Source organism: Bison bison, unplaced genomic scaffold (genome assembly GCF_000754665.1).
Source record: "Bison bison bison isolate TAMUID 2011002044 unplaced genomic scaffold, Bison_UMD1.0 scf7180017864115, whole genome shotgun sequence".
Taxonomy (NCBI): Eukaryota; Metazoa; Chordata; class Mammalia; order Artiodactyla; family Bovidae; genus Bison; species Bison bison.
The window spans coordinates 927,586-948,006 of record NW_011494687.1 but is presented as its reverse complement, the minus strand read 5'-3'; the positions used below and the strand labels follow the sequence as shown (position 1 = coordinate 948,006).

Here is a 20,421-nt window from a genome sequence, read left to right as displayed (position 1 = left end):
AGTAGGTTTCGTGGAAATTAAAAACGATATGCTGTACTAATGCTTAGCACCGTACCAACAATAAAGAAGCTTTTGTCATTGTTATTGTTGTTGTTACTTAAGCCCTCCCCTTCCCGTCCCAAAGTGTCGCAATTCCGCTTCGTATATCAACGCCTACAAGGTCTTGTCTAGTCTCGGTTCCACCGAGTGGGTTCTGATTCTCGGAAATCAGCTGTTTCAGTCCTGAACAATTCTGCTAATTGGACTCGTCCCTTCGCACACACGGGGCGGGGCTTACTTCAGCTCGCCTACCATTTGCTGCTGCTGGAGGTGTGGTTTCGGCTCCTCTTGCCCCGCCCCTTGGGGAAGGAGGAGTTGTGGTGGCGCCAATGAGCTCACTGCCTGGGGAAGCGTTTGGCTGAATGGCCGCCAGTGCCGAAGTGCTCCTCTGGAAGTGACGAACTCTAAGATTCAGCCTCTTTCTCAAGCCTGCGGAAAGGGGGCGGGTCCGAGACGCCGGCAGAAGCCGAGGGCGTCTCTGGAGGCCCTGGTGCCGGAACGCTTTCTGGCGACCGGAAGCTTGGACCGGAGCTACTGCAGGGAACTGGGCCTGAGACCCTAACCAGGTACTGGCCTTGTGAGGGCGCGCGGGGGTGTAGGTGGAGGCGCGAATTTTTTCCTCAGATGGAAGGTAGGCCCGGGCGGGTACACCCATGAGGGGTTAGACTGTTTCCAGGTAGAAGTAGGAGCTGTCGCTTGCTGCCCCTCCTGTCCAACCTAGGGGTCCATTCGTAATGCCCCACTCCAGAAACACCCCTACCTCCAAGACTCGAAACCTGGCATTGTTGCATTGGTTCAGCGTCTTGGCCAACACTTTTACTTTTTGGTCTGTGTGTGTTTGTTTGTTTGTTTTATTGGAGGACAGTTGCGTTACAGTATTGTGTTGGTTTCTGCTATATATCTGCATGAATCAGCTGTAGGTATATATGTGTCCCCTCCCTCTTGAACCTCCCTCCCACCTCCCACCCCATCCCACTCTTCTAGGTTCAGTTCAGTTCAGTTCAGTCACTCAGTCGTGTCCAACTCTTTGCGACCCCATGAACCTCAGCAAGCCAGGCCTCCCTGTCCATCACCAACTCCCGGAGTCCACCCAAACCCATGTCCGTCAAGTCGGTGATGCCATCCAACCATCTCATCCTCTGTCGTCCCCTTCTCCTCCTGCCCTCAATCTTTCCCAGTATCAGGGTCTTTTCCAGTGAGTCAGCTCTTCGCATCAGGTGGCCAAAGTATTGGAGTTTCAGCTTCAACATCAGTCCTTCCAATGAACACCCAGGACTGATCTCCTTTAGGATGGACTGGTTGGATCTCTTTGCAGTCCAAGGGATTCTCAAGAGTCTTCTCCAACACCACAGCTCAAAAGCATCAATTCTTCGGTGCTCAGCTTTCTTTATAGTCCAACTCTCACATCCATACATGACCACTGGAAAAACCATAGCCTTGACTAGACGGACCTTTGTTGGCAAAGTAATGTCTCTGCTTTTGCATATGCTATCTAGGTTGGTCATAACTTTCCTTCCAAGGAGTAAGTGTCTTTTAATTTCATGGCTGCAGTCACCACCCGGAGTGATTTTGGAGCCCAGAAAAATAAAGTCACCCACTGTTTCCACTGTTTGCCCATCTGCTTGCCATGAAGTGATGGGACTGGATGCCATGATCTTAGTTTTCTGAATGTTGAGCTTTAAGCCAACTTTTTTAGTCTCCTCTTTCACTTTAATCAAGAGGCTCATTAGTTCTTCACTTTCTGCCATAAGGGTGGTGTCATCTGCATATCTGAGGTTATTGATATATTTCTCCCAGCAATCTTGATTCCAGCTTGTGCTTCTTCCAGCCCAGCATTTCTTATGATGTACTCTGCATATAAGTTAAATAAGCAGGGTGACAATATACAGCCTTAACGTACTCCTTTCCCGATTTGGAACCAGTCTGTTGTTCCATGTCCAGTTCTAACTGTTGCTTCCTGACCTGCATATGGTCTGTGTTATTTCTGATCCTCAGCAAAAGAAAAAAAATACAGTTCAATTCAGAAAAGCTTACAGAGAACAAAATGTGCACCTGAAAGAGTAATAGATAACTGGAGAAAGAAGAGTTTATAGCCCTTAACCTCCATGTTTGCAATGTATTTAAGAAGGCCAGGTTTTTTGTTTTTTTCATATTTAAACCTCAGGGTTTACTTGCCACTTTGCTTTATTAATACCAGCTGATTAGTTCCTTAGGTACTGAGGCCTGGTCATTTGGTTTTTTAAAAGCAATACAAATACATAGTTTAAAAAGTCAAGCTCTATTAAAAGGGTTAAAATGGCGGAGCCCCTACCCAATTCTTTCCTTCCCTTGTTTCTACTTCCCAGAGGAAGAAATGATTACTATACTGGTGGAAAAGAATCTTTCCCACCCTAAGCATTTGATTTGTAATTAAATCATGTGACCTTTTCTTAGACTACAGAAGGGGGTGTTTATTCTTTTCTGTTAGGCTCAGGCTGCAAGAAGTTTAGATTTCCTAAACAGACAGATGGCAGTGGGCAGGGAGAGGTAAGGAGAACAGTTCTTCACCCAGCCTGTTTGGTGACCGGCAAAAACCAGTTTTGAGTGAAATTGGTTTCACTCAATTGAAATTGGGTATTGATTATCTCACAAAGTTGATAATCCACATGAAGAATTAGAAATTGACAGAGGTCATACAAGTGTCATAGTCCTAGGGATTGAGTGACCCCTTGCACAGTGTTTAGGCATCTGAAGCATCTGCTAAAGAGTGGAGCTCCTCCTTCCAACTGGGAGAGCAGTTTATCTCCACGGAGGTTTCAGCCTCTGATAAAAGGTTTGGGGCCAGCAGGGATAATGCTGAAATAAAAACTCAAGGCTGACTTCTAAATGGTCCAGCATAAGTGTATACAAAACCAAACAAATGCATGTATAAGTTCACTGGGGGAGATAAATAAAGATTGAGGAAATACCATTACTGCTTATTGAAGTTGGGTGACAGTTGGTGATGGACAGGGAGGCCTGGCGTGCTGCGATTCATGGGGTCGCAAAGAGTCGGACATGATTGAGCGACTGATCTGATCTGATCTGACAGGTACATGGATGATCCTTGTACTACTCACTCAATTTTGTTGTGTGTTTGAAAATTACCACTGAAACAAAAAAAGCCTACACATTGGAGCTCTTAAATAATACTCCATAGAAAAATATGCACCAAACTGGTAATACTGGTTACTTCTGGAGAGGAGGAAAAGGGACCAAGATTGGAAGTGGGATCAATCTAGACTTTAATTTTTTTCTTGCTGGTATGATTTAATTTTTAAATTTGTAATAATAAATAATCATGAGACTGTGGATGATTTAGTCCAGCAAAATTTCCAATTGGGAATCTACATCCTTCAGGCTCAGACCCCAAATGGCGCAGTGGGAGATGCTGCAGAACCTTGACAGCCCGTTTCAGGATCAGCTGCATGAGCTCTACTCAAATAGCCTCCTGCCGATGGATGTTCGACAGCACTTGGCTGTCTGGATTGAAGATCAGAACTGGTGAGGCCTTCTGGGAATTGGGGGGATGAAGAGAGTGATTTCTTTCTCCTGAGCCCCCAGGATCCTGGAGACAGCCAGAAGGGGTTGAATGGCCTCAAAATAGTACCAGTCCTGCAGACACACACATCCTTGTTCTTCCTGGTCCACAGGCAGAAAGCTGCACTGGGAAACGATGCTGCCATGGCTAATATGCTATTCTTGCACTTCTTGGACCAACTCAACTCTGAGTGTGGCCGATGCAGCCAAGACTCTGAGTATTTTTTGCTACAGCACAACTTGCGAAAATTCTATCGAGATATTCAGGTATTCAGAGGAGCAGGGGATAAGGTAGGAATGGGAGTTGAGTGAAGAGGAGGACTTTCTGGATATGGAACGTGGAATAGAACCTGGAGGTTCAAAGGGACAGGAGAAGATTTGGGGGGAAAAGGACAGAGTCTGGATTTAGGGGATCCCTGAAAGAGAGAAGGGCAGAGTCTAGATGATCCTATTAGAAAGAGGCTAGGGTTTGGAGAACCAGTGGTGAAATGGGGTAGGGCTTGGGATCCTGAGGAAGGGGAGAATACCGAGGCCACCAGTGTGGAGGGTCTGAGGTGGTAGTTTATTGATGGCAGTTGAGTTCTATCAATTCTTCCTCTTTTCCTACTGCAGGCCCTTCCCACTGGCTCTACCCAGTTGGCTGAGATGATCTTTAATCTCCTTCTGGAAGAAAAAAGAATTCTGACCTGGGCTCAGAGGGCTCAGCTGGTGAGAACAATTTGGTGGTGTGTTGAAAAGCTCCTGGAGTAGAGAGGGACCATGGAAAGGACTCAGGAAATTTGCCTCAGAACAAGATCTCTCCACATCCTGTGGTTTAATTTCAGGTCTGGATTTTAGGGGTGACAGGTCAGAGTTGAAATGTGCTCATAGCCTTTTATTTCAGGAGCAACGAGAGCCAGCCCCTGAAGCACCTGGGGAGAGCCAGCAGCATGAACTTGATTCCCGGATCCTGAAATTACAGGCTATGAAGGAGGTTGGTAGACGTGGCAAGAGCCAAGGTGGGCAGGACTCAACCTGCCTCCTCTCACAGAGGCAGCCTCACTGGGGTCTCATCTCTTCTGCAGAAGCTGGTGAAATCCATCAGCCAACTGAAAGACCAGCAGGATGTCTTCTGTTTCCGATATAATATTGAGAAATCAGGTAGAAAGCACTTTGAGGGGTGGGGTGCCTACCGGGAGGCTGAGGGTAGAGTAGAGCAGAAGGGAAAAGTCCCAGTAAGTGGTAATCAACTTGTGGCTGCATCTTGCTGGTTATAGTCCTGCTGCCATGCAATGCTGGAGGTGCCAGGGTATGTTGTATAGGTCAGGGTAGTGATATAAACCAAGGAATAGCTGGTGAAGGTTGGAGGAGGTCTTTGGGAACCTGCCTTGGCTGATTGAGTGGGCTTCTAGTTCTAGCAAGATGATGCAGAATTTGCCTGAGGGCCCAGAGGTGCCTGTGCTTTGCTTGGTTCCCTTTCTTCTCCCTTTCAAACTCCCTTCTCCTGACTCTAACTGAGGTCTGGGTCAGGAGGAGCCCTAGGTCTGAGCACTTGTCTCCCTCCCTGTCCTGCCATCCAGTGAGGACACCTTCTTTGGACCCCCGTCAGACCAGACAGATGGACATTCTTCAGGAAACACTCAATGAACTGGACAGACAGAGAAAGGTGGGAGTCAGAGGACAGAAGGAGTGGGCAGCAGGGAACTGGGGAAAATGAGGCATTGGGAGCCCTGGCTTCCTGGCCTTGGTTTCTTTGTCTCTTTATGCCTAGTTGGATGGTGGAGGGTAATGGTAAGAGGCTCTCAGTACTTACTTTATGTCTTCCATAGGAGGTGCTGGATGCCTCCAAAGCACTGCTAGGCCAATTAACTACCTTAATTGAGCTATTGCTGCCCAAGTTGGAGGAATGGAAAGTCCAGCAGCAGAAAGCCTGCATTGGAGCGCCCCCTGTCGGAGGGTTGGAACAGCTGGAGAAGTGGTGAGAGACACCTCCCCAACTTCGTGCTCACCTGTCCATAGTCCTAACTACCACCTGTGCTTTGTAGATTATAATGCCCTGAATGAGCTTCCCCAGTTGCTCAGTGGTAAGGAATCCACCTGCAATGAGGAGACCTGCATTCAGCCCCTGGGTTGGGAAGATCCCCTGGAGGAGGAAATGGCAATCCACTCCAGTTTTCTTGCCTGAGAAATCCCATGGACAGAGGAGCCTGGCAGGTTACAGCCTGTGGGGTCACAAAGAGTCAGGCACGGTTGACTGAGCACACACACAATGGCCTGTATATGACAAGAGACACCACCCTCCTTAGTCTCTACTCCCCAGAATGACCTCAGCTCCCTTGTCTGACTGCAGCTACACGCTGCTCTTCATTCTCACCACTCAGCAAGCCCAGAGCCCAGTCTTTGCTTTGGTGAAAGACTCTGATCCACAGTCCAATTTTTCCTGCCTCTTTAATCACCAGAGAAATATCTTTTTACCTTTTTTTAGTGCAATGAATATAATGCCACCAAAAAAAGGAAAAGAAAATTACCTGTTAACCTTAATATCAGGTTGTAGCTACTATAATATTAAACAAAAATTGAAATGTACTGTTCAAACTACTTTGAGACCTGTGAGTTTGTTTTTTTAACTTAGCATTATATAATATTTACTTGTGATATGTTTTTTTTGGCCATTCCACACGTCATGTGGGATCCTAGTTCCCCAAGCAGGGATCAAACCCATGCCCCTTGCAGTAGAAGCCTGGAGTCTTAACCAGCAGGGAAGTCCCTACCCATGATACTTTTAATAGATGCATCATAGTTCTCTTTATGGGAGTAATATAATTTAATTAATAAACTCCTATATTTGGATATTCAGGTTGCTTTTAATTTCTTGCTATTGTTTTCTAGTAAACTATCTTATATTATCTATTGTGATGTTAAAAAAAATAACTAGTGTGTCCTTCAATATATTTGATTTGAAAGATACCTATTATTTAAATATCTTATGAGAAAATTTATTATAATTTAATCTATTAAAAATACCCCACAGGGAACTTCCCTGGTGGTCCAGTGGTAAGACTGTGCCCTTCCACTGCAGAGGGCATGGGTTCGATCACTGGTCAGGGAACTAAGGTCGTGCATGCTGTGTAGTACAGCTGAAAGTTAATAAATAAATAAATAAAAAATATCACAACTTTCAGGTAAATTGAAAACAGGTGTATAGGGCTTAGGGTACAGGATAAGTATTTAAATTACAGTTGCAGGATTGGCAAACTATGGCCTGTGAGTGATTTCTTGCTTTTTTTATTTTTGGCTGTGCTGTGCTGGCTTGTGGGATCTTAGTTCTGTGACCAAGGACAAACTCATTCCCTTTACAGTGGAAGTGCTAACCATTGGACTGCCAGGGAATTCTCGATTTCTCACTGTTTTAAACAGTGCTGCAGTAAATAACCTCTTGTGCATGTGCATGCGTGTTGAGTCATGTCCAATTCTTTGTGACCCCATGGACGGTAGCCTGTTAGGCTCCTCTGTCCGTGGAATTTTCCAGGCAAGAATACTGGAGTGTGTTGCCTTTTCCTCCTCCAGAAATAACCTCATAGTTACATCTTTATTTACAACCCTCATTTATTTCTGTAAGTTATTGGAAGTGATATTCCCAGGTTAGAAAATATATCTTTTCTTGGTGGTGGTGCTGTTATTGTGTTGTTCTTTTGTTTCATTGTTTTTATATACAAAGAGCTTTATTGCTTTCTCTGATTGTAAATATATGCCAGTTGAAAAAATTTCAAGACTACTGAAGAGAGGAAAAAAAAAGTAAAAATTATCCATCTGCATAATCTGGTCATGCAGAGGTACCCACTGTTAATGCTTTTGAATACATTTTTCCAGATTTTCCCTGTGCATATACACAAATATACATCTGTTTTAAACAGAAATCAGATTATATCATATATGTATACTATCTTATATTTTTTAATTTAATATTTTTGGACATTTTCCATATTAAAATTTTCCACCTATTTTATCATTATTTTTAATGGTTGCATAGTATTCCACGATGTAACTATAACATAGTTTATACCGTGGGATCTCAAAAGAGTCAAACATGACTTAGCGACTAAATTACCACCATGTATACCCAGTGCCAATTGTTTCTAATTTTTCTATTACAGATAACAAAGCCATGAACTGTGACCATCTGTCTGTCCATTTGTTTGATTATTTCCTTAGGGTGTATCTTAGAAATGGAATACTATAAAGCATATATACATTTTTGAGGCTTTTTAAAAAATAGTTCCAAACTGCTATCCCAGTCTGTTTGCTTTTATGTAGTGGACGATTGTTTTCCTGTTACCACATTGTCTATTGTTCTTATATCTTATTATAAAAACAGTAAAATATAGAAGTTAAAAGTATGGATTGTACAGCCAGACTGCCTGGGACCACATACAACTTCCTTCTTTACTAGTTTTATGACCTTGAGCAAGTCACTTCATTCTTTCTGTGCCTTAGCTTTATCCTCCGTAAAATAGGGATAAAATAGTACCTACCTCATAGGGTTGTTTTAAGAATTAAATGCATGAAGATGTGTAAAGCACTTTAAAAAAAAGTAGAGATGAAGCATCATATGTTATCTTTATTATGTTAATGAATTACTGGTTTTATATGTGAAAGTGGCTTTCATTTTCATTCCTTGCATTATGAACAATGTTGAATAATCTTTCATACACTTCCTGGATTCTTTTTTTGTCCCAATCAGTTTATGACTTTCCACATAGTTAAAGGGGAGCTTTTGGAGCCTGTTTGGGGGTTCCAGGAAACTCATGATTCTTTCTTCCTTGGATTATGTCATTACCCAGGTTCACAGATGGAGCGAAGCTGCTGTTTCACCTGCGGCAGCTGCTGAAGGAGCTGAAGGAGTTGAGTCACATGGTCTCCTATGATGGGGACCCTCTGAACAAAGGGGTGGACCTGCGGGAGGCCCAGGTCACAGAGCTGCTGCAGCGCCTGCTCCACAGGTCTGGAGGCCAAGAAAGGACCCCTCAGGGAGGCCAGAGGGAAAGGACCAAGGGAGCCATTCTTACAGATACTGACCTCTATATATTCTCTCCACATCTCTCCAGAGCCTTTGTAGTAGAAAATCAGCCCTGCATGCCCCAAACTCTTCATCGACCCCTCATCCTCAAGACAGGGAGCAAGTTCACCGTCCGAACAAGGTTGGCATCTCAGAACTCATTCCTGCTTTCTTTTTCCAGCCCTGACACTGCGTGCTCTTTGGCTTTTCAGATCTTCTCACTCTGAGCTGTTTCTTCTCTCATTTCCCCTTGGTCCACTTACCCCTTCTCATCTCTTCCCTTATCTTTTTTAAACATCTGTTCTATCCAGGAGATTGAGGTTGACCACTTTCCCCCATCTACCTCCCTCTCCTCCAGGCTGCTAGTGAGACTCCAGGAAGGCAATGAATCACTGACTGCGGAAGTCTCCGTTGACAGGTAAGTTGGGGCAGGTGAAGGGTGGGACCCAGAGGCGCCCAGGACACGGGATGATGGAGTGGAGGAGACAGCTACCATTCACAACCAGGCCCTAGGGCTGTGTTCTTTCCCCTTCCATTACTACCTCATAGAAATAGTTCATCCCTTTTGAGTCCTTACTATGTGACATGTAGCTTGTCAAGTACCCAATTTAAAATTGTCACAGGAACCCCAGGAGTTAGATATTATCAATGCACTTTATATCTCTAGTGCAAGCCACATAACTGGTGAGCTATTTGAACTTAGGTCTGTCTGACCCCAAAGACTGAAACACTTACTTCTACATTATTTTGCTTCCTAATGATTTTTTTTTTTCTTTTTAGGGATTCTCCCAAATCACAAGGGTAGGTACCTAACAAGGATGCTGCAGACTCTGTGCACTGCATGAGCTACACAGTCACGTGTGACAGCCCTGATGGGGACACAGACAAGGAGGAGGTTGATTTGTGTGGTGCAGAGACAGAGAAAGGAGCGGGGAGGTCTGAAATGAAGTGAAACTTTTGTTGTTTTCCTACCGGACTCTGCTCCTGACCTCCATATATCTTCTTTTTCCTCGAAACAGCTTCCGGAAGTTCAACATTCTGACCTCAAACCAGAAAACTTTGACCCCCGAGAAAGGCCAGACTCAGGGCTTAATTTGGGACTTTGGCTACCTGGTAAGGTGGTTAAGAAGGAATGCTTTTTTTTTTTTAATATTTATTTTTGTTTATTTGGCTGGATTGGATCTTTGTTGCAGTACATGACATCTTTGTTGTGACATGCGGGATCTCTAGTTGTGGTACATGGGCTTAGTTGCCCTGTGGCATGTGGGATCTTAATTCCCAGACAAAGTATCAAACCCATGTCGACTGGAAGGTGGATTTTCAGCCACTGGACCATCAGGGAAGTCCCAGAGGGATGCTGTTTTAAGCCTGTAGTGCAATGGAACAGGCTGGGGGAAGTTCCCAGGCCCTGGGAAGTCCTGAGGACAAAGCCGGGGTTCCCTGGGCCCTGGGGTCTCTTCTCTGGCATTTTTTCTCCCTCCCTTCCATTCACAGACTCTGGTGGAGCAGCGCTCAGGGGGTTCAGGAAAAGGCAACAATAAGGTGAGGCCTGGACAGAGGGTTACGGGGCAGGAGGAACTTGCCAGAGGGCACTCTGATTACTGAGTCTTCTGTTGTCCCAGGGGCTGCTGTCCGTTACAGAGGAATTGCACATCATTAGCTTCACAGTCAAATACACCTACCAGGGTCTGAAGCAGGAGCTGACAGTGAGTGAAAATGAAGTGCATTTATGGGGAGACATAAGGAGGGGTTAAGCAGAAACCTTTCAGGGTAGGCTGTGATCAGGCCCTTACCAAACGTCTACAGTTGGAAACCTCACATCCCTCGCTGGTGATTTCTGTCTCCTCCTCAGACGGACAGCCTCCCTGTGGTGATTATTTCTAACATGAACCAACTCTCAATTGCCTGGGCCTCTGTTCTCTGGTTCAATCTGCTCAGCTCAAACCCCCAGGTAGGAGGTGGGGCCAACAGGTAAAGGGAGGCCAGGAGGGGCGTGGAGCTTGGTGTGAGGGCACTGCTTCTGAGCCACCCTGTCCCCTCCCACCTCTGCAGGATCAGCAGTTCTTCTCCAACCCCCCGAAGGCCCCATGGAACTTGCTGGGCCCTGCTCTCAGTTGGCAATTCTCCTCCTATGTTAATCGAGGCCTTGACTCAGACCAGCTAGGCATGCTGAGGGACAAGCTGTTTGGTATCGATACTTCTCTTCTGTCAGCCTTTCCCTAGCCTCTGTCTGCCCCAGCCCTCCGTCCTTGCTGTCCCAGGACCTTTGGCCTTGCCTCCTTCCGTCATCTTGAACTGTCCTTCCACAGGGCAGAACTCCAAGACTGAGGGTGCATCGTTGTCCTGGGTTGACTTCATTAAGGTAATTCCCTGCATTCCTTGCAGCTGGCCCCTGGCCCCATCCAGTTACTAGCCCTTCCCCCACCCCTCGCTTTCCACTCCCGGGGCAGCTCTGCACCTCTTCCTGCCTTGCCGTTCCTCCTTCAGCGAGAGAGTCCCCCTGGCAAGCTACCGTTTTGGACATGGCTCGACAAGATTCTGGACCTGATACATGACCACCTGAAGGATCTCTGGAAGGATGGGTAAGGCCTTAGTCAGTCTCCCTCTTTCCACTCCTTCAGGCCCAGCTGCCTTTCTGGGCTTGAGAGTGGACTCTGTGCGCCCTCGTGTGGCAAGTAGAGGGAGTGTGCAAAACCCGCTGCAGGGTCACACCCCCTCAAGTTCGCAGTAGTAGTCTCCTAGCCTGTATTTGTCAAGCATCCACTGTGTTCCAGAGCCTACTAGGTGCTCTTGATGAATTCTCTCATGTAATCCTTTCAGCCCAGCTGCGTGGTGGGTGTTGCCACCCTCAAGTGAGGAAGTGAGGGCTCAGGGAGATTAAGGGAGTTACACCAGGGGGACAGTCGGGATTCGAACCCAGGGCTGTCTGACCCCACCCCTGTGCACTTTCCACCACACTGCCTGCCCATTTAGGCAGCACTTTTTGCCTTTTACAAGGTGCTTTTCACCTGTGTGATCTCACTGAAGCTTCACACCTCTTCCAGCCCTGGGAGGTGGATACTGTCAGTCAAGTGAAATGACTTGGCCAACACAGAACAGTGTAACAGGTTGGCAGGGCTGGGGCCCAGCCCTGGCACTCTGTCCTTCTACAAGGGGAGTAGGAAGCAGCAGGGCCTCACAGCTGCTCTCCATGCTGCAGACGTATCATGGGCTTTGTGAGCCGGAACCAGGTGCGCCGGCTGCTGAAGAAGACTGTCTCCGGCACCTTCCTGCTGCGCTTTAGTGAAACGTTGGAGGGGGGCATTACCTGCTCCTGGGTGGAACACCAAGATGATGGTCAGCAGCTCTGCCGTTCCCTCAGCCTCTCCTTTCTTCCCTTCTACTGCGCTTGGCTTCCCTGGCTCTGTCCCAAATCCCTTGGCAGATTTGGGGTTGGGCAGTCAGGGTGGGAAGCCCTCGGGCCCAGCCTCTCCTCTCAAGCCTGCCTGTTCCTACTTCCGCTGTCTAGACGAGGTGCTCATCAACTCTGTGCAGCCCTTCACCAAGGAGGTGCTGCAGTCACTCCCACTGACCAAGATCATCAGCCAGTACCAGATGCTCACGGAGGAGAACATACCTGAGAACCCACTGCGCTTCCTCTACCCGAGAATCCCCCGGGATGAGGCTTTTGGTTGCTACTCCCAGGAGAAAAGTGAGAACCATTGATATATTTCACTGGTAGAATGCAGGGGTCCACAGGCATCCATAAATGCAGCTCTTCCGTTTCAAGATGGGAAAACTAACATCCACAGAGGGGAAGGGATTTGTCTGTGGGACGCTGCTAGTCAGTCAGTAGGGAGACATGGCAGTTAGGACCACCTGCACTAGGGGACCCTGGGGCGATGTGTCCAGTCCACTGACCTCCCCTGCCTCCTGTGTCTGTCCCCCATAGTTAATCCTGAGGAACGAAAGAAATACCTGAAACATAAGCTCATTTTTGTCTCTAACAGGTGAGATATGAACTCTTTGCCCACCTTCCTTAACCCTTCTTGGCTAATATAGTTACCCAGACCTGCCCAGTTCCGGTCTCCTCAGCCTTCTCTCCTACCAACCCAGGCTCCCCAGCCCTCTGGGGTTTTTTTCCTACTCTTTTAGTGTCTCTCTATTTTCCTGCTGCCATCCTTAGGTTGTCTCCATGGGGGTTCCCTGATAATAATCGTCATCATCACTAATGTTAATGGACATCTACTTGATGCAAAGGATAGTACTAGATTCTTTTAGAACTTTTTTTTTTTTTTTCATTTAATCCTTATGAGAACCCAGCCAAGCCAGAAATGGTAATAGCCACAGTTAATGAAAGTTCATTATGTGCCAGGCACTGGGCTAAAAGCTTTGTGTTCGTTTTCTTTAGTGATTTCATAACAGTCCTGTGAGGCAGAAAAAAAAACTGTTATTACTGTTTTCAGCTGAGGAACCTGAGGTTTAATGTGGTGAAGTGTCATGCCTCGGATACATGGCTGATCAGCAATTCAGGTCTCTCAAATTCCAGAGCCCTGATTTTAACCATCCTACTCCTCTCAAGTATTCTGAAGTATGCTTGTTTAGGCTCAGGGTGATTGGGTCACTTTGCCTAAGGTCCCCCAACTAGTAAATGATAAGATTTAAACTCTAGTAAGCCTAATTCCAGAGCCTATGGTCTTAAGCCCTCTGCTCTGTTGCCTTTTTAGACTAGAAAGATAGCCTCTGCTTTCTCTGCCATTCCCCACTTCACCTAAACAACTGAGCCCTGCTCTTTTGTCTGTATTGGGTATCCAGACAGGTGGATGAACTGCAGCAACTGCCGGAGCTCAAGTTGGAGCCAGAGCTGGAGTCATTAGAGCTGGGTCTGGGGTTCACATCAGGGCCTGAGCACGGGCCAGGCCTGGACTTAGAGCCACTGCTGGAGGCAGGATTGGATCTGAGCATGGAGCCCATGCTGGAGCCCACGCTGGAGCCCACACTAGGCGAGGTGTCACAGGGAGTCCTAGAACCACACCCGGGACCACAACTGCAGCTGGAGCCTATTCCAGAGCTCGAACTACAGCCCATGCCAGAACCAGATTTGCCCTATGATCTGAGACACTTGAACACTGAGGACATGGAAAGTAAGTGATGATGTGCAACCAGGGAAGAGAGGACGCATTGCCTTTCCCAACTCCCCTCCCTCACTCGCTACAGAAAAAGCCTGTGTTCTAAGCTCCTCATTGGAGAAAGGCTGATTTCGCTGCAATTCATTTCATTAGGAAATACACATGCCTCCCCCACCTCACCTAATGCCCCCCTCAGGCCCTATCTAGGCCTCTGCTGCCATCCTCTCTCACTTTGCCTGCTGGTTTGGGAACTCCTAGTCTGAGATCAGGGCCTGACTTCTTTCTCTGGATGATCTAGTCTTTAGGAACAGCATGAGGATTGAAGAAATCATGCCAAACGGTGATCCAGTGTTGCCTTGCCAGAACACCATGGATGAAGCTGACGTCTTCAACCCCAGCCACTTCTATGCAGATGGGCCCTTGAGCCCTTCTGACTACTAGGAGCTACATTTCCTCAGATTTTTCTGTGCATTTGCCCCTCGTACCCCTCACATCATGACACTGCTCTCCAAGGATGGGACATGAGGCATGTGCCCTTCTAAACTGGGTTAACTCTGGGGGAATGTGAGGGAGAAGCATAATATGGGTAAGGGAGAGGCAGCAGTGAATCAGCAGAGATGTTACCCATGGCTCCGACTAGGAGCCTGGAGGCTGCCTGCTGTGCTGGGAGGTACAGGCATTCAGGGCAGACCAGGACAGTTAGGAGGTTCCTGTATGGCTCAGAGAAGTGGCTTCTTTCCAGTATGGAAGGCTTTCAACATTTTAGTGACTGATAAGACTAACCTGGTGCTCATTTCATCTTTCTGGAATGCCCTTTCTGCTCATAACAGCTCTAACTTCTGATCCTGCAGTACCTGGGGACTCCTGTCATTGGCCAAATACACTGTTGGCCAAGAAAGAAGGGAAGGAAGCCCTGGGTCAAGGAGCAAGAGAGGGCCATGCTTAGGAGCGATACTTCCCAATTGCAGTCCCTTGTAACCTCATTCAGCTTGCTCAGCCTTAGCAGGGATTATGGCCAAAAAGATCCTAGTTACTCTATATACCAAGGGGTCACGAGGTAAGACCCCTTTCCACCGTAGCCCTGCAGAGCAGAAGGATACATTTTGTAGTGCTTTGGCCCTATTTTTTCCATTCTGTTTCTTTTTACTGACAAGCCTAGACTTAGAGATCCACATAAATAAGTCTTTATTGAAAAAGGTACATAATTCAGTATAAATATAATAAATAATCCTCATCCCCAAGCTCCTGCCACTATAAATAATCCCAAAATTTCCCTTCCTATGTAATAAATATTCAGCCTCTCCTAGGTCAACATCGTCAGTCAGTCAGTTTTGGTAATTTTTCAACAGAATAAGTCTCATTAAAATTAATGGACCAATGAACTTGTTGGCTCACAGGTGTCTAGTTGATAGATCTTAGCATTACTGAGCCACGGAGGTCTGGGTGTCATCCTTAAGCTACTGGCTTTAGGGGCTCAGAGTTGCTGCTCCGTGGGCAAAGACCCGGGCAGCTACAGCCACAAAGGCCTGGAGGCTTCGAAGGATCTTGAGACGGAGAAGGAGGCGCTGCCATGGCTGGCTGGGAATAGGGCTTGGAGTCTGCTCAGTTTCCCAGTGGTGACCCTTGGGCTGAAAGGACACAGGACACAATCAGAGAAGACTAAATCATTCACCCCACCCCCACCCCCAGGCCCTGTCTCTGACACCTGCAAGCTCCTCTCCTCCAGGTCCCTAGTTCATACCTGCAAGAGTTCCCTGAGGCCCAGTATGGAGGCGTGAAGCTGGTCCACAGGGCCATCTGGGAGTAGAGAAGGCTCCCCTGTGAAAATATCTGAGCCCAGCAGCTTCTCGTAAAAAACCAGGCCTCGATGAATTCTTTGCAAGCAGGACTGGGGAGAAAAGAAAGCCATGAAAGAAAACAGATATGGGGACTTCCCAGGCGGTCCAGTGGTTAAGATGCCACGCTTCCACTGCAGGGGCCATGGGTTTGATCCCTGGTTGGGCACAGCACAGCTCAGCCAAAATCAAAATGAAAGAAAGAAAACAGATCCCTTCTAATTACTCCACCAAAGACTCACCTGATATTTGCCATTCTTAAGACATGGCTGTGATCTGAATGTTTGCGTCCCTGTGAAATTCATATGTTGAAATCCTGACCCTCAGTGTGGTGGTGGTAGGAAGTGGGACTTTTGGGAAGTTACTAGGTCATGAGGATGCAGCCCTCATGAATGGAATTATTGGTCTTATAAAAGAGACCCACAGAACTCCTTACTCCTTCCCACAATGTGAGGAGACAAGAAGTCTGATCTGGAAGAGGGCCCTCACTTAACCACACTGGCACCTTGACCTCAGACTTCCAGCCTCCGGAGCTGTGAGAAATAAATGTCTGTTGTTTATAAACTACTGAGTCTATGGTTTATTATTACAGCAGGCTGAATGGACAAGGACAGATACAACTTTTACTAATTCACCATGGTATCCAGCTCTATCTCCAGTCCCCTCTTCCTTGGGGGCCAGCCTCATCTTTGTACCTGACTGTTGTCCCTGAGTCCTTGTGGATCACAGCCATCCTCACACTGGATACGGGGGACATCATCTGTAGTCTTATCACCTCCTTCTTCTCTTGGTAGATCCTGAAATGGAGGAGGGGTGGAAAGAGTAAAGAAATAAGTACCCTCAAATCCTACCTGGACCTTTCGGCCCTTACTCTCCCTGGATCCCTTCTTCAGGGGTTCTCTCAACCACTGTTCTCTCTTACCCTGATGGCTTTCAACCCTCCAGCTTCCACCCCAGGCCACAGCATCTTCCACTATAGCCTTGGAGAGCTCAGATGGGCTCTAGGGGCCGCCACTCACCACATGTCCCATTGGTAGGTGTGCACTCCAGGCCAGCATGCAGAGTTGCTGTGAGAGCTGTTGGCCCCGAGTCCAAGCAGGGCTGCTGTCCTCTGACACAGCCCGGCCCTGAGCTGTCCAGGGCAGCAGTAGCAGCAGCAGCAGCATCACAGCTCTGTTCCCCAGCATCTCGTTGCCTGCCTCTCCAATCTGGCTGGCTCCGTGCCTTGCAGTCCCTGTGGAACCTCTGTCCACTTCCCCTTGCTCTGAATCTGATTCGCTCTGTTCTGTGCGTCTGGTTCTCTCTTGCTCACCGTGGTTCTGAGCTGCTTCCTGTAGATTTTCTCCCCTTGTCTCAGTCTCTTTTTAAGGTCCTTGCATTGTGAGACCCGCCCTTTATACTAGCAGGTGACTCACAGCAGGTGGGATTCCCCTCCTGCATCATCCCCCTCCGTGGGGAGCCCAGGTAAGTAGCCTCAGTTCCAGGGGAAATGAGTCGTGTGGTGGCTGTGGCTGGAGGCCTGGGATGAGACTTCTGTGTAATGCTCTCCAGGAATCAAAGTGGCCGAAGACAGGGGGAGGGGTGGGAACAGCAAATATTTAAATGAATCTAGTCTCAAGTTCCTTCCTGTTTAACCTTTCACTCATCTTTTTGTGTCTCTAAGCTATATTAGCCCTCCCTTTAAACCTAATTTCCTCACCTCCTGCTTAAGTAAAAACCAAAACAGAAGCATTCATTTATCTCCCAATAGGATGGCAAGATCAGTTTGGAATGAAGCTGGGTTCCCACCTGATGTCCTCAATCCAAGAATAAGGGGGCTTCTTTTTCTCTGTTGGGAAGTGTTATTTTCACTAGGAGAGGATGGACATGAAACATTTTGTGAACTGGGAAGCCACATCTGTTCAGTATAAGGTATTACTGCTCCCTCACTTCAGGCCTCACGCTGGAGGCTAGGGGGACTGTTGGGAGGAGAGAACTGTTGCTAAGAACCATCTGATTCCTCAACCTTAGTGGCCCAAGTTTCTTGGGCTCTGTGGGATTCAGGTGATTTGGGGGTAGGGGACATCAGTGTGTAAGTGAGGTCTAGAAATCCAACTGGAGATATTCCAGCACCGAGCCCTTCACCGTGGCTAGAAAGTCCAGGGTTCTGGGTAGTTGAAGGTGCACTGTGTCAGCGACCCTGGCTGGTCCTTCAGCCTGTTGCATCCATGGGTAAAATCCGCTGATACTGATTTCATCACCATCCCTGATGCAACATTCAGTGAAACAGCTGAGACTGTGAGGCTGGGCGTGGGAGTGGAGGGTGGCCCAAACCTGGGACTGTCCCCACCCCAGTGGAGGGTCCCAGGACAATCTGGACGTCAGAATGAGGCCATGGATGACCACACAGATGGCTCCCAAAGCCTTTCCAAGAGGTTGACCCTTTTTCTCTGAGAAACTTACCCTCGACAGAGGTCTCCGTTCCCTTAGTACTATTCAAAACTGCCCAGTGAAATTTCTGATTCAAATGTGATCCTGTGGTAAATCCACCCTTGGGATAAAATATTTCCAGCCTCAGAGAAGTTATCTCAGTTTGAGTGAGAAATGGTTTGCCTTCTGAGAAAGATGGATATGCATGAAATAAGGAAATTGGGAGTAGGGTAGGGGAGCTCACCTCACTTTTGTATGTCTTCCACGCTTTTCCCACCTCTAGTTCCCATTCTGGGAGCCGTTTAGGATAAGAGATCGAAGGTGAAAAGGAGGAAGAGGAGGAAGTGGAACTCTGGGGGATGGGATGAGAGGGACAAGGGTGAGCTGGAGGCACGGGGCTTTGTTTCACTTCCTGGTGCTTTGGGAGTTGGGTAGGAAGCAAGGTTGGTGGGGTGACTGTGGGACTGTTGTGTGACAGGAACTACTTCCAGGACTATATCTGACCTGGAGCTGCAAGGAGACCATGACGTCAGCAAGACCTCAACCGTTATGCAAATTAAATTGACAAGATACTCCCAAGCAGGCCTTTCCAGCTGGATGCCTGGACACCAAATCCAGTTGAAGTTTCCCCAGGTGGTTAGTAATGATGGCTTCTATCCAACTCTCACTTTATACCAAATACTTGGTTTAAGCACTTTTCATGTATTAACCCATTTAATTTTCACAACAGCCCAATGAGATGGGTACAAATGAGGAAACTGAGGTGCAAAGATAAGTAACTTACCTAAGATCACTATTAAATGGCCAGAATTACCACATAGACCAGATTCTGCATTCTCATTCTATTATATTGGACGCTGTGAGGGGACACCACGCATCTTAATAAAGTAGCTCTTTTAGCCTGATGTTGCTGGTATCTCAGGCCTTGTAATTCTCACTGTTAAGTCTTAAAAAATTTTTTTTGGCTACACTGGGTCTTAGTTCTGGCAAGGATCTTTGATCCTTGAGGCATGCAAATTCTTAAGTTGCAGCATTAGGGATCTTGGGATTCCCTGACCAGGGAACAAACCCAGGCCCCTGCATTGGGAGCGAAGAGTCTTGGCCACTGGATCACCAGGGAAATCCCTGTTAAGTCTTTCTTAATTTGAGACCTAAATATGGAAATTTCTCAAAGTGTAGGAACTGTCCCTATTACTCAGCACACATTTTTTTACAAGATTTTAAATCTAGGGACCTCTGAAGTCAGATCAGTTTGAGAAACCCTCTTGAGTTAAATGTGCTTTTCTCTCGGTCTATGACCTCTAAGCCTAGAATCCTGACTCAGAGAATCCTGAATCAGAGGGGTTCTAGACTCAGAGGTCATAGACCGAGAGAAAAACATGTTTAACTCAGAGGGTCTCTCAAACTGATCTGATTTCAGAGGTCCCTAGATGGTGACTTCCCTTGTAGCTCAGTCGGTAAACAATCTGCCTGCAACGCAGGAGACTGGGTTCGATTCCTGGGCTGGGAAGATCCCCTGGAGAAGGAAATGGCAACCCACTCCAGTATTCTTGCCCGGAGAATTCCATGGACAGAGAAACCTGGAGGGCTATAGTCAATGAGGTCGCAAGAGTCGTACAGGACTTAGCGACTAACCACCACCACCACATTGAGATGCTTTAAAACTGTATTCTCTATGAGGAATCCCATCAACGCTGCCCTGTATGTGGCCTTTACAAACTGAACTAAAATACCCTACAGACATCTAACATTCTGGATCTATTCCAAAGCAGTTCAAGCTCAGAGTTATACCCCAAGAATCCCTGAGTAAGTGTTGACACTAAATCTGTTAAGTCTGGGGAAGGCAAACGTCTCAATTTGCCATGTCCTGCCCCCTGAGGAATAATGTCCTGCTCCACGAGCTAGGGGAATTTTATAGCTGAGGGGTCCTGTTCCCTGGAAATATTACCGGCGACTCTGGGGAGGCAATAATCACAGATGGGGAGTTTCAGATGGTTGCCTTTAGAATCGTAGAAGATGCAGCTACTTGAGCCATGTTAGGAGGCTGCCTCCCGCTTCCTTTTTTCTCTCCCATGCCTGAAAATGATAGGAAATGCCGGTAAGTTTCAGGAGTAACAAGTCGGAGTTGGCGAAGTGCTCACAAGAGTACCACGGGGAAAGGGGGTGGACTGGGCCATAATGGGAATATCCAGCAATCGATTCCCAGTGCTTTGCTTTTGGGTTCCCCTTACTCTAGTCTGGAGCTATACAGAGCTTGAAAGTTCGGGCTCCAAGCCTGGGGCTTTCTAATTTCTTTTAAAGAAGGCTTAAATAAGACAACGGTTACTCTACCACCACCGAACTGGGACAAGGTTCTGACTCCGTTTGTCCCTATCCGCGCCCCGTAGGTCTTGTTTTGCTCAGCTCGCGCGTCACACGTCTTCTCGCGGGTCCGGCT

General features: G+C 47.3%; 2 protein-coding genes across 10 annotated transcripts in view; one reads left to right on the top strand and one right to left on the bottom strand.

The window, feature by feature from the left end:
• The first annotated feature begins 167 nt into the window (after positions 1-167).
• On the top strand, positions 168-16,142 carry STAT2 (signal transducer and activator of transcription 2, 113kDa). Of its 2 annotated transcripts, none has more exons than XM_010839229.1 (24): positions 168-605; positions 3,418-3,561; positions 3,711-3,864; positions 4,210-4,305; positions 4,481-4,570; positions 4,662-4,737; positions 5,157-5,242; positions 5,406-5,554; positions 8,418-8,576; positions 8,682-8,774; positions 8,991-9,050; positions 9,413-9,433; positions 9,652-9,745; positions 10,127-10,174; positions 10,255-10,338; positions 10,485-10,583; positions 10,685-10,820; positions 10,942-10,994; positions 11,120-11,214; positions 11,832-11,968; positions 12,141-12,323; positions 12,564-12,621; positions 13,427-13,755; positions 14,039-16,142. In XM_010839229.1, the coding sequence occupies exons 2-24, from the start codon at positions 3,431-3,433 to the stop codon at positions 14,179-14,181; spliced, it is 2,574 nt and encodes an 857-aa protein (XP_010837531.1). In that variant the 5' UTR covers positions 168-605; positions 3,418-3,430; the 3' UTR covers positions 14,182-16,142. The 2 variants fall into 2 exon arrangements, with proteins under 2 accessions (XP_010837531.1, XP_010837530.1); XM_010839228.1 differs by having other exon boundaries at positions 3,711-3,888.
• Positions 14,909-20,421, bottom strand: part of IL23A (interleukin 23, alpha subunit p19) — a 33,061-nt gene continuing 27,548 nt past the window's right edge. For 5 of the 8 annotated variants that reach the window (XM_010839235.1, XM_010839236.1, XM_010839237.1 and 2 more), the window contains 5 exons: positions 19,933-20,060; positions 16,595-17,120; positions 16,271-16,372; positions 15,482-15,628; positions 14,909-15,368 (listed from right to left, as the gene is read on the bottom strand). In XM_010839235.1, coding sequence (XP_010837537.1) covers positions 15,207-15,368; positions 15,482-15,628; positions 16,271-16,372; positions 16,595-16,762 — 579 coding nt within the window. In that variant the 5' untranslated portion in view covers positions 16,763-17,120; positions 19,933-20,060 and the 3' untranslated portion in view covers positions 14,909-15,206. The other 3 variants (XM_010839231.1, XM_010839232.1, XM_010839230.1) reach the window with 3 other exon arrangements.